Genomic DNA, 13,746 nt, shown 5'->3' with positions numbered 1-13,746 from the left:
AGAATTTATATCGCGCATACAGAGCCATCAGTCAGTGTTGTGTCGACGCTGATTCCCGTCGTGTTTCGCATCCGAAATGGAATGTTATTCACCCAAAATTTCGCTTCGGCGTACGCTAAAAATTACGCGACTCCGGCCGGGGATTGAACGAAATTCCGCCCGCAAAAAAGGTGTCAAATGAAATATTCAAATATATTTTAATATAATTCATGCGGCGGGCGTTTCATTTCTCTCCCTCGTAATGGAATGCTAAATTTTCAGGCGAACAAAAAATATATATTAATGCGCGTACCTAATAGCTTATACAAACTCGTTTGTTGGGTATTGTTGCTCACAATGGATGCCCATAACTCCGCGTCGCTGCCACGGCCGGTGACGTCTTTGTTAGGCCCTAGCTTTGTTCGCCGCGCGACTCCGCCTGTCGTCGCGCGACGTCCTGTCCTACCCGCCGACATTCACATCGCCACCCACACTACCTACGCCGATAATTAATTTCAAACCCACATTAATGCCGCTCAATCTATACTCTATACTTTTCCAACTCCATTTCATTATTATAGTAACCATGCAACAATAAACTAATAGTATTTTCGTATCAAAGACGTAGTTCCCTTCGTAGGTAATTACGGCATGTTGGAGTCATTACAGTAATTTGCAGGAAAGCAAGAATGAATATTTGAGAAGGCGATAGAATGTGAGTAATTGCTTCGGATCACGAAGCGAAAAGTTATGAAAGGTGTTGGCGAGGGCGATTTTTCAACGCCAGTCGTGAACGCGAAAATCTTAATGAAAAAGAAAGTATTCAATCACGAACCACTCCGGCATTAGTTCCGTGTATATCGAGGTACAGATGCCTATATACAATTTTATATTTGTTTCGAGCTATCCAATTTGGAGGAAAGTAGCAACGCATACGAAAAATTCATCTCGGGAACGCATTAGGGGTCTAAGATGAGGTTCGCCGCGGGACGGCTGGCCCCAGGAGGCTTCCCTCGAACGCCCAGGGGCGGCCTCCGCTCCAGAGAATATTTGACACGGGTCTGGCAGATAGACAGCCCGGTCATGTGTGATCCCCGGGCAGGAAGCGAGGGGTTTTTTCCGCGCCTCCATCTATATCGCTACCTACAAGTATAAGTATGATACGTTATGATTTATGCGCCCCTGTTGACTTGCACATGTGATGCCGTATGATGTGGCGGTTTTTGTAATCCAACTAATGAAACCATCTTTTATCACGTCTATAATGTTTCCACGATACCATTTCTATTATCATATTTATAGTGATTAGGTAAAGTTCTGGATCATTTACGTCATAAAGTTTATTGCTTCTAATATCCTAATTATTATGGTTCCATATCATTACTTTCATTTCAAATTCTAAATGCTTCGGGTTCGAAAATTGAATTTTAATACCACATAATAAGTTCGGCTTCATCGGCTTAGCAGCGGTCAAAGTTTGATTGGCGTTCTAACCCGACGTTTAATTAATGTAGGGCAAGCTATCCTAACTTGGTGTTGAAGAGAGACGGTAAACTCGAGACAGAAAGAGAGAGGTAGTTTCTCAGAATGTTACCAGATAATAGAACAAAAGTTTCTCTCCAAGTTAGCAGTTTAGTCAATTTCGGGTCGGTTGAAGTTCCGGGTCGACATGCTAACGAGAAAGTGGAAGACATGACTAGCGTAAGTATTTTGATTTAAATATTTTAGCTAACAGAATATTTTGTACCTTTTGGAAATTTAGGTTTAGGCAGAAATGAAAATTAGGTTGCATTATGCAATATAAAAAGAAAAAAATACCTACTTAGAGAAAAGTACAAAACTATGAAAGTACAAAAGTAGTTAGGAAACTTTTAAAGTCACTAACAAAATGGATTTGCCTAGGTAAGTAGCTAAGAATTTCTCTTTTTTTTCTGTCGTTAGGTAAATAACCTAGCTGAAGAATAAATTTCAAGGATGTTCTATACTTACCTACAAAGTTGTCAAAACGACAACTTTATTTATCAGACTAACTTTTAACAGCGACTTAGTCGGAATGATAATAATTTGTAGCTTGTGTAGCATTGGGGATAATTTCGGTATCGATCAGTATAAGCATTTTCAAAACCGGATCCTTAGTTCCAAATAATATTACCCCCTAGATCCAAACTTAAAACTCTCTTTATACTAAGACTATTTGGCGTTTGAAAATCGGCCCTAAATCGAATTTTGTATGTTAATATTCTGTAATTATAATGTTTAATCTGTATTATTATAATTTACAATATGTTGGAAAACAACAGTAGGTTAACAGCAGGTTAAAAATTCCACCAATATTGGGGAAAAAATAACAAGGAGCAACATTTACACAAACACAAGCTTAGCTTTTTCGGATGTGCGTGCACCCTTTTTATAGTAGTTAAGCGTGTGTGAGAGTCGGCGGACATAAATTAATGGGATTGGCATCTTTCGATGTGGAACAGCAATTATATTCCGTAATGGTTTTTTAATAATAAGTATCCCAATTTTTGGTTTTCCAAAACTTTTTATGATTATTGTTTAATAAATAGGTAGTTAGGCAGGTTAAATAATAATCTATTTTTTCTCAATAAAGGTAGATACTTGACTAAATTCGATTCAATTAAACTTTGTTTCATAGATAGTCATAATTTTTCATGGAAATAATTACCATTGAGTATAAATGTATATAGATGCTCCCAGCCAGCTGTACCTACTCACGTACCTAGTTAGTCAGCGTAGATAAGCCCGACTAGTTTAGAACACATGCGGGATCTTTTTTCACAGAGACTTTCCTAAATTTAATTATTATAATTCATAAATTAAAGTTAGTGAAGTAAATTGATGCAAAAAGTTCTCTAATGTAAAAGCTCTAAGTTAAGTTGGTATTAGCGCCATCTATTGACAAACGGCAACACTAATATGAAAATTTGGAGTCACGCGACGAAAAGAACTTTTTGTAGCTTTGAAGTTTAGAGTAAATTTTTGTTTCCAACATTTTTCAAGTGATTTTCCGAGTAGGTAATTAATTTTAACAAAGTAGTATGTAGATGGTATCTAATTATTTTTTTACGGGAAACGACCAAATCTCCAGGATGCAAGCATCACTGTACCAAGTAGATGATGCCCCTAACTTCGTCTGCGTGGACTCCTTGATTTTCCGGGACCAAAAGCAACCTGTCTTTCCCTGGAATGCAAGCTCTCTCTGTACCAAACATGAAAATCACTTAAAAGGATAGGTAATGAAAAGGTAGCAGACAGAAAGACAGACACACTTTCGCATTTACAATATTATTATGGATAATTGGCCGGTAGTGAGACTACGTTTCTATTTTCTGTTTCCTAGTTCAAAGGCACCGACTCTGAAATAATATAAGAGCGAAACGATCCTTCAGCGTCCGGACGTTGCCGTGCTTAGCGGAAGGAGCGACAGAATTAGATCTGTATTTATACATCCCTCCTAATAAAAATATTTATGCAAATAATAGCACGTGTAAATAGGGGGAGGGTTGGAAAAGAATTGTTGGAATCAACAATGACCGAAAAGAAATACAAACAAATAAGACAGAAAAAAGAGACGTGTTTAGATTCATAGTCGATACCTATTAACATTAATATCTTATAATAAACTTTCTTTAAAGTAAAAAAGGCATGGTATTTTCACATTTTTTCGTTTTGTGTGTTGCAGTTTTTTTTTTTGTTTTAAACAAAACATTTTTCGAGTAAGCATAATATTAATTATAAATACGAAATAACAGATTTCAATGTGAAAAAAATTAAGTAAGTATAATAAATTCACCTAAGTACTTACTTATATGAAATGAAATGTACCTCTATGTATTTAATGTAGGATAACTTGTGCCACTTACCTATGATATGTCAGGACTCTACCTATACCTAGTAGGTACCTACCTATACTTATACAAAATTAGGCAAGATATCGTCAGCTTTAAGGTCCTTAGCTCGGCATCAGTGACATAATTTAAAATCATACTATGTAAGTACTATGTAGGTACATAGTAAGTTCATACGTAGTCGAAGTAATTTTACGAACGTCTCGAGAAAAAGCTTTCAGGTCTATCAATTGAAGGGGGCGCCTCGATACTAAAGAATCGGAACTCCAATCTGAGCAACCATTCACCGTCATTGTTACCGCGACAATGCAATCGATCAATGGTGATCGAAATGAATGAAATGTACGAAATTCACAATGGTTCTTATCAGCCTCCAGCATGGGGAAACGGTCTCGGTAATACAACCCCTGGAGCAGGAAGGAATTTCTGGCTGTATGCCTACCAATCTGTTTACAAGAAATAAAAAAGATGTACCTAACGTCCTTGAGGATGGAATTTAAAAAAAAAACGTGGAAAACGTATTTATTCATTTTAAACCGAAATCGTTGCTTGATACCTATAACATCAATTCACCATCAACAGTTCCTTAATTCCATCCTCTATAAATAATAATTAACCCTTTTGGGAGTGAAATTTTCAAAAATGAACAACCTCCCTGGCGCAATCATTTATGGTGACCGCTGTGGTCTTATAAGCCCAAGATCCCGGTTACAATTTCTGGCAATGGCATAGGTATGGGAATTTAAATGATTTTTAAATTGATTCTGATTTGGTTTGGTGGAAGGCGTCGGCCGTGGCTAGGTACCACCCTACCGGCAAGGCCATTCGACCAAGCGATTTGCATCATCATTTACCACTATGAGCTTTGTAACCTGTTGAAGAACCTATTGTCAATATTTTCTACCCCAACTTTCTAACCCCAACAATTTAGGCTGTGCGCTGATAGATCAGTCAGTCAGTCAACCTATGTAGGTATAGAACATCAACAGCTTTTTTTGTTTGCGGAAAATAGCAGGAGCTATGTTCCTAAGAATCTAAGTACCTTTTTTCATTTGTATACGGATACGCATGAGAGATTCGAATGCGTGAGCAAATATTTTGGATATTTTTAAAAGTTATTGTAGGTGTTTCAAACAATAATCTAATCGAATTTTCAAAGGTGTGGAATAAATCTGTTTTGCTTGGAACGACTTTGAGTAAGTAAATAAAAGATTTATGAATAAGTAGATAGTTGCCACGTATCTCATATTATTATGAATAAAGTAAGTAGGATTCTTCATCAAATAAAATCAGTAAGTACTTAGGTACCTACAGTCCGTTTATTGGGTATGTTTCTAACTTAACTATGGCTTCTAATAAAACGTGGTGTTTATTGATATCGATATCGAATAACATGAGAAGAAAAATTGCAAAACTATCATACATAATAAAGAAATTTTGGGTTACCCAGTAAGTAAGTACCTAAGTAGGTAGAAAGTTAATAACTTGGTAAAAGTATTATTGTATTTTAACGTTACGTTTAAAATACTCTATAGTTCCATCTAACTCGCCAACAAAATACCAACACTCGTTTTGTTTAATACCCAACGATTCGGGCTTTCATTCGCAAACGTGGAAAATCAGAAGCAGGCCCCAAAACAAATTCTTGTATTCAATCATCAGGCCTTCACAAAGGCCTCTGGCCTGATAACTGAACAATGAAATGTAACAAGTCGTCCATTCGGCATTGTGTGCCGGGAGGCGGGGGTGGACGCGGGGTGGCGGGGGGAATTTCCATTATATTTCCATTTCCACCGCGATTTGCGTCGACTTATCGCGGTCTACCTTCTCTTCCCTTGGACTAGGTAAATCTATCTTTACATGCCGTTAGTCAATAAAGCTTTGCATCAAACAGACTGAAAATTATATTTTACCTACTTACAGTAAACGCGTAACTTATCACTTTATTATAGATTTTCTATACTTAGGTACATATATCTTATTTACATACTATTACTCTCTTAATAAAATAGCCATTCAAGTTAAAATTCAGCCAAGTTAAATTGTACCTAACTACGATAGATAAAGTAGGTAATAATTAATACCAATAACTAACCAGACAGCTTTTAATTAGCTCGTAGCTACTTTAAATAATTTTCTCACATAGGAAAATGCAGCGTTGCCAAATCCCCCATTAGGTGGACTGACGATATCAAACGAGTCGCAGGAGCTGCTAGATTCAAGCAGCCCAAGACTGTGGTGTGTGGAAGTCCCTAGAGATCTATGTCCAGCAGTGGACGTCAGTTGGTTGACGATGAAAATAATAGTGACTCTAAATTTTTGTATTCTGCCTACGTGTTTAAATTTCTTAGTTAAAAATATAGGTGCATACCTATGTGTTATTTCGCAAACATCAATATTAACTTTCAATTAATTAGGTATTTCAGTTAGGTAGGAATTTGAAAAAATTCTATATCGATTCAGCGAATTTTCTTACACCAAAACTTACTTCTGAGACGTATCTTAATTGGTCATAGGATATCCACTCTACACAGGCAGTAGACGGCAGTAGGCACAGACTACATAAATCGGAGCAGATGAGTATTATTACATATTAGTAGGTAGGTATACTGTTCCGCGATGATTAACGACTTGTCTGCTTCGACCGAAGCGTTCTATTTTGAAACAACGTAAGCCGCATTCCCATTGGTCCGTTTTTTCAACCGATTTTGAAGATAATTAATGATTGAAGCGGTTTCGGGTAGATATGAGAACTTTATAACGGATACATACTTTTTATCCGCCACCCAACTTGATACCAGCATACCCGACCAAAGTAAAATCAAATCGTTACAACGTATAGACAAGACACAGGTGGTTTTATGAGCCTTCTCAGTCTATCGTCAACAGAAGGTTTTATATCGATGATTGAAACTTGAAATAGTTATGCTGCCGTAGGTAAATATCTCTTCAGTTGTTTCTGCTGCATTCGATTATGTAATTTAGATTGTAATTTAAGGCTTCGATGGGGCATGTCTGTGTCAACCAAAAGTCAACCAAATAAAAGTTACTCGACTGATTGATAGTTAAATTCTTTTGTTTTAAAACTTAATCAAGTCACCTCTGGCAAGGCATTACACTGTGTAAGCACTCGTAGCAAGACTCAGCACTCTGCAAGTTTTAGTTGCTAAACCAGAGTGAACTAAAGTGAAGGAATTTTCGCTTTGATAATGAATCGACGATAATATTATATCAAATAGGTACCTATTAGTATATGGGCGTATCTATGGGCGACGTGAAATCAAAGAAAAATAGGCGATTCATAGGCTACGTAGCGGCAAATGTAGGAACATTTGACGCCTGCCAGTGACGTCGAAGCCTAGACATTTGTCACAAATTCCCTTACAGGTCGACAACTGTGCTATAAGCTACAACTAGCAGAAATCGACATCAATATTATGACGATGAATGACAACTGACTTCTCTTATTGTAGCATCTCGTATTGTAACTGTAGCTTTAAACAGCTACAATTTTTAACATAATCGAACTACAAGAAAAGCTACCAATAAACTAACCCAAATTTAACGCACGCAAAGCCGTAAGCTAGTATTGTCTAGGTACCCAAAACTTGGTCTATTACAACATCATGTGATGTAAGTATGTAGATTTAGATAGTCGTTAGGCCAAGTAGCGTTTTATAAGTATGTTTCTAGCATTAAATAAAGTGAAATGAGAACTTTAGTCTTAAGTGATGCTACTGTAGAGGGTATTTTTCTTACGGTAACTACACTGTCGTCTGATGCTTGCGTTTAAGTATGGTTTTTGTGAAACACCATACGTTTATCATTATCTATTCGTGAGATATTGAATACTTTTGGTTTTTGGTATGGTATTTGGTTTGGTTTGGTATGGTAGGTATGGTCTTCTTCATGTTTAACTTATAATTAGTCATTCGATAGGTACTAACCTAAGTGTTTTGTAAAAGATTTTCCAAGATACATTTCTACTACGAATGTTAAAGAGAATGCGTAGCAAGAGATGAGTTTGTTGTAGGCTCTTCTCAGACCAGGGCGACTTTGGAACCCTTGTAGATTATTTTTAAGTTAGGTATATCTTCGAAACAGTAGAATTACTTAATAGTTAGATATAGTTTCGATTTCGGCTATCACACCCCCTGAAAGTCTTCTGGAAAAATATGTACAAATGAACTCACCCTAAATTCCTAAATTAAATAAATTATTGTACCATTCATTTTATAAAGCTTAATACATAAGTACCTACTTGAATATTAATCTACTTTAAGGTTTTACCTAGGTAGATACAGGTAGGTATAGTACCTAATGTTCTGAACACTTCCAATATTAATAAATCTCTGTCACTTCAAACCTTTGAACTCCTAAAATAATAAACTTCAGTTAAGATGGCTGTTAGAGTTTAATCAAAATTGGCTCATTTTATCCGACAGGTGAACTCAACAAGATACGTTGATGTTGATCCAGTGTTCAGAATTCTTCGTATTGTATGGGGCCAACATCCTACGCGAAATATTGAAGCGTAAGCAAAAAAAATATTGGCAAAAATAACTAGGTTAACTAGAAAATATTAATATTACTAACTTAGTCAAACTTTCACCAATCTAAAGGCTAAGTACCTACTACATTCCTTAGCTTGGCAAAAAAAATTATATCTACCTTGTAAGCAAATTTCTTAAATTTAAAAAAATTACCAACCTAAGTATAAAATTCGCTGTACGATTTACAGCTTTAGATTTAGGGACATTCTCATTTTTATTTCTGTTGAGAATACTACATTTATAGTTTATACTCTGACAATCTACGAGTAGGTATATGGTAGGTACCTAAGTACTTATACCTATCTGCTCATGAGGCCCGTAACATCGTCCGCGTGGATTTAGGTTTCAAAATCCCGTGGAAACTCTGTCATGTCTATGTCACTCTACAGGTCCTTAATTATAGGTAAGTAACCACTAAGTACCGTGCAAAATTTCACGTCGATCCGTTGCTCCGTTTCAGCGTGATTCAAGTTAGTAAAATTTTTTCGTTTAAAATAGATATTTACCTATCTTATTTTATACATTTTCGTAGCAGGATGATACATCACACTAATATTATAAAGGTGAAAGTTTGTATGTGTGTGTGTGTGTGTGTGTGTGTGTGTGTGTGTGTGTGTGTGTGTGTGTGTGTGTGTGTGTGTGTGTGTGTATGTTTGTTACTCCTTCACGCAAAAACTACTGGACGGATTTGGCTGAAATTTGGAATGGAGATAGATAATATCCAGGATTAGCACATAGGCTACTTTTTATCCTGGAAAATCAAAGAGTTCCCACGGGATTGCAAAAAACTTAAATCCACGCGGACGAAGTCGCGGGCATCATCTAGTTTTCTATACAAAAGGAATAGACGCGCTAAGACCAAAACGTTACTTTTTCAGTCGAAATGCAAAAAATATAACTAAATAGGTACTTATAACAATAATTGTGATTAGCTGTTTTTGTTGGCTGTACCTACTATTTTATGTATCTACTTGCCAGTTATCAGTGACTGCACTTAATGAATAAAGGCCCCTTTAGCGGTCATACTCGGACAACCAATTTTCGCTCATTTAGGTAGGCAATGTCTACAGATCTCAATCACATTCCTAGACAAGTAGGTATTAGGAACAGATAGGGATCTATTTTAATGCCTTATATGACAGGAGCTAAGAGCTAATGCAGTGAAGACCGCTCTCTCTAGAAGATCTAGATTTGTCCAGCCTCAGCATGACCAATGACTGTCAAGAAATGTAACTACTTATCGTGTGGGTATACTGATTTAAAATGTTGGCATTGATAAAACATAACTTACAGGAAGGGTGACCTTTTTTAGGGGTCTGTACCCTGTACGTCCGAATGAATAAATAGAACCTTTAGAGGAAAATAGACAATTCATCCTCCTTATCTCCGAAACTACAAAACCTATAGTTAATTTAAAAAAATATAGGGATTAGTGCTTTACTTATTGATTACAGGGAAGCCTACAAGAAGTCTTAATATAACACGTTAAATCTTCCAATATTTTGCGTACAAACTTTTAATATAGGCTCAGCATACGGAACCCTCCTCACGCGAGTTCAACTCGCACCTGTCTGATTTTTTATTTAGGATTAAAAAATCCGCGACAAGCAATGGACGCATGCAAGCTAGCAGATGGATGGATTTTAAATATTACGTATACAGTGCTTATCATGTAAATCTCCTTAAAACAAAAACTAATGAGTTAATAAAAAAATAAAAATACGTAAATGTAAGCAAGAGTACTAAATAATACCTAAATGTAAAGCTATCGCAATTTATTAACTCAAGTAAGTACCTAGGTGAGTTTCGCCATTAGAATAATCTGAGAGTGGTTATCATTCCTTTATCGTTCAATTAATCTGTAATTTATTTGCTTGTTTGTATTTATAAACTGACATAATTTTAGAGGCATGTAAATTAATACCAAGAAAGAAACCTAATTAATTAAATTAATTTACGACTTTGTATTTTGCCTTACTACAGAAGGTAAGTAATATTTTAATGCAATGGAAATAATTTGAAAATGCAAAACGAAGCTTCTGAGAAGGCAACAAGCAATTATTTTAAGTTCTATCTAAGCATCTAGCATCTAAGTACCTACTTGAAAGTGCGACTTAATGGTAATAAGAAACACTTGTATGAAAACTAATTTCACTGATCACATAAAACATTTACTATTTTAGTACTATTTAGTATTTTGTGGAATATAATACGCCGTCCCTACTATATCGATAGAACTCTAGATAGAATATTTACATGTTACTTTACATCATTACTGCACTTAAACATCACTCGCGAGCTTCAAGGATTGTTAAACATACAGCCATTAGCATAAGTAGCTACGCTCGCGATTGTACGGACCGAACTAACATCCCAATGCATTACAGAAGCGTAAATTGAATGATAGCAATTACAATGGATACGCAAAATCAGTGACTAGCTCATAAATTAGAACTCAAGACAATTTCCGAAACAGTAGGAGACGGTAGCCCAACTTCATACCGCATTGTTCGCGATCGCTGTCAGCAAAACAGAAGGTGAGGCCTTTGTGTAGGGAGTTGTAAATTTTATGAAAAGTGAAATTCCTTTTGAATGCCTGTTCGGCCCATAAATAACCCGGGATTAGAGGACGGCATTGTTTTTGGCACTTTTGTTCCTCAAAGCCCACAATCGAATTTGCAAATTACAGCGGTACACTTTTGCTACCTGTCAATAGATTGTGCAAAACTAGCAAAATTCGTTACTTTTAACTTTCGTTTTTGTTATAATGTATACAGAATTAGAGGTGAAACTTGAAGGAATGTCTTTTGAAGTGCTATTCAAAGAGTGTGGGTGTAGCTACCTAACTGTGTAATAAAGAATAAAGTTTTTCAACTTACCAAACTGACTCCGCATCCAAGGGTACAGTGGACTGGGAAGCGACGCATTCGTGTTCGGCGGGGGCTGTTGGGGCGGCGCCTGCTGCGGGTGCATGGAGGGTTGGTGCATGGGAGGCATTTGCGTCTGGTGCTGCATCTCATCTACTGGGTACATGACATGTTGCTGGTGTGGCGGCATCCCGTGTTGGCCCATGTGCTGCTGATGCATATGGTGGGGCATTTGCTGCGCTTGCTCCAAGGGAGGGCTGCCGGGGACTCCGCCCGCCGTCGCCGCTACCGCTTGTAGCTTGCACGAGGGGTAAACTGCTGGCGTCGGAGGCTGATGGCCGTTAGGTCCGTAGCCGTCTGACTTTGGACCCATATGCCCCATTTGAGACGGACTGTCGGGTCGGTACCCGTTCTGTTCCATTTGTTGATAGTAACCCAGTCGATCGTAAGGTGGAAACCTCGGGTAGGGCATGCCGGGCGCGGGTTGCGCGGGGTAGTGATGCTGGCCGGGCCTGAGCTGCTGGTCGCAGCCCTCCATCTCGTGCCCCTGTTGTGGCACTGCGCCGTAGTGCGCGTGCGCTTGTGCATGGTCATGGCCCCCACCGTTCCTCATGTCCGGCATGTAGGCGTTGGAGAAATATGTCATGCTATCGCAGTTGTTGGCGCTCATCGCGGGCCCGCAGCCCGCGTGGCTTGCGTCCGTAGCTTCCGTTGCAGGTTTCGGCCCGAGGGCCGACACTATCACCGTATCAGTCACTACACAAACACTTCGGATTCCATTCACTACGCGGCGGCAGTCGATCCCGCTGCTGGCTCACGGTGTGCCGGGGGACGGTGTATCCTCATCAGAAACTCGGCGAATCTGAAAAGAACAGGTTACTGCACTTAGTGAATTGCTATAAATAAATCATTTTTAATTGGTCAGGTAAAATCGGCTATCGATCGATTCAGTATTATTGTTGGCGAGCTCTACCTCAGATATCACACATTGCCACCGACCTGACTGATCACTACGAAATTATTTGCTTACTGCGGTGGGAACACACATGGAGTTCTAAAATCTCATTAGTTTTATGTAAACGCCTATTAGCGACAACCTGTGTATGATTTGGGCCCCTACGTTTCAGATAACTGAGCGGCAAATTTAAAAACGCATCTGCAGGACGGAGTTCGTCTTTCTCAGGCCAGAAGAAGTAGTTCCCCAAAAACGAGACAGTAAGATGAAATGGTGTCACATCTCGCCCGACACGTGGCTGACCTGCTGTCAGATTCCCGACATTTCCGAGCAGTTGATGAAGCATGAGTGACAGCCCCCCTCCGCCCGACGACGTAACATTACACTGACGTTAATTTGAGTGGCGACGAGGGACAAGTGTCACCGAGACCTTTGCGTTATCGTTGGATCTCACTACTGGTTTAAAGCATACAATTTATGATGTACTTAATAAGACAGCTACTAGAATTCACAAAGTAGAGTGACTAACAAAACGGCATCTATTAAAGAACATCATAAGAAAAAAGCTCTTTTAGACAATATCTGCGACTGTGCGAGCGACGTGTCTGCAGATAATCTAGTTTACGAGCGTTCTTGACGTCTTCGCCACTGAAAAGAAATTCGGTACATCGTTCTAAAGTCACGTTGTCGTCTTTTTGATATGGTTTATTAAACATATTCAGTAAAAAATTTGTACGGCCACAGTGCTCGGAGAAGGAGCCCGCCCCTAGAGGCTGGCTCAGTTATTTAAAACCCAAAAGCTCAAGCTTCATTAGAGACAGTTAATGATGGCGGCGTCTCTCAAGACAATATGTCGTGCACAGAGTGAGGCTATTTGTTATGTAGATCTTGTGAAAATAATCTCAAAATAAACATCTTTCCTGTATCTTATATCTGCAGATATTATCACTACATAGGTAAGTATAGCAGAACAAAGTAGGTAATCCATGCTAATATTATAAATCTGGAAGTATGTTACTTTTTCACAGTCCTTTCGTTCCCACAAAAACAGAGTTAGTTTGTACCTATCCCATGGGACAAAGGCTACTTTTCGCCTCGGAAAATCAAATGGTTCCCACGGAATATTTAAAAAATCTAAATCTACTTCCATGAAATCTCGGGTATTATCTATTTGATACCTACGAAGATTTTTAAAAAACTTAATTTGCTGGAACAAAGTCGGAGACATCATTTTGTTATTAAATAAATTTAGTATCAAAATCAAGTAAGTATCAAGTGAGATTATAAAAACAACAAGTGACATTTTCCTGTGTTGTAAGTTTCTAAAAAATCACTATCAGCTTCAATAATTCAGACTATTATCAGTACTTAGGTAGGTAATTAGGTATATAGCAGAAAAAAGTAATTTTGTAATAAAAAGCTTTAGTTTTACCATGAAGCAATCTTTCAGAGGGTGAAGATACAATTGAAAGGTATGCCCATTCGGAAAATTTGCATGTTGAGGGATGGACAATTTAAATTTA

At 37.9% G+C, this 13,746-nt stretch overlaps 1 protein-coding gene across 5 annotated transcripts in view; it reads right to left on the bottom strand.

Moving 5' to 3' along the window:
• Positions 1–13,746, bottom strand: part of LOC123868648 (homeotic protein antennapedia) — a 283,074-nt gene that overhangs the window by 12,123 nt on the left and 257,205 nt on the right. For all 5 annotated transcript variants that reach the window (XM_045911180.1, XM_045911178.1, XM_045911179.1 and 2 more), the window contains one exon: positions 11,281–12,130. In XM_045911180.1, the coding sequence (XP_045767136.1) occupies positions 11,281–11,938 (658 nt within the window). In that variant the 5' untranslated portion in view covers positions 11,939–12,130. The remainder of the gene's footprint in view (positions 1–11,280; positions 12,131–13,746) is intronic.

This window comes from Maniola jurtina, chromosome 10 (genome assembly GCF_905333055.1).
Source record: "Maniola jurtina chromosome 10, ilManJurt1.1, whole genome shotgun sequence".
NCBI lineage: Eukaryota > Metazoa > Arthropoda > Insecta > Lepidoptera > Nymphalidae > Maniola > Maniola jurtina.
This window is presented reverse-complemented; position numbering and strand designations above follow the sequence as displayed.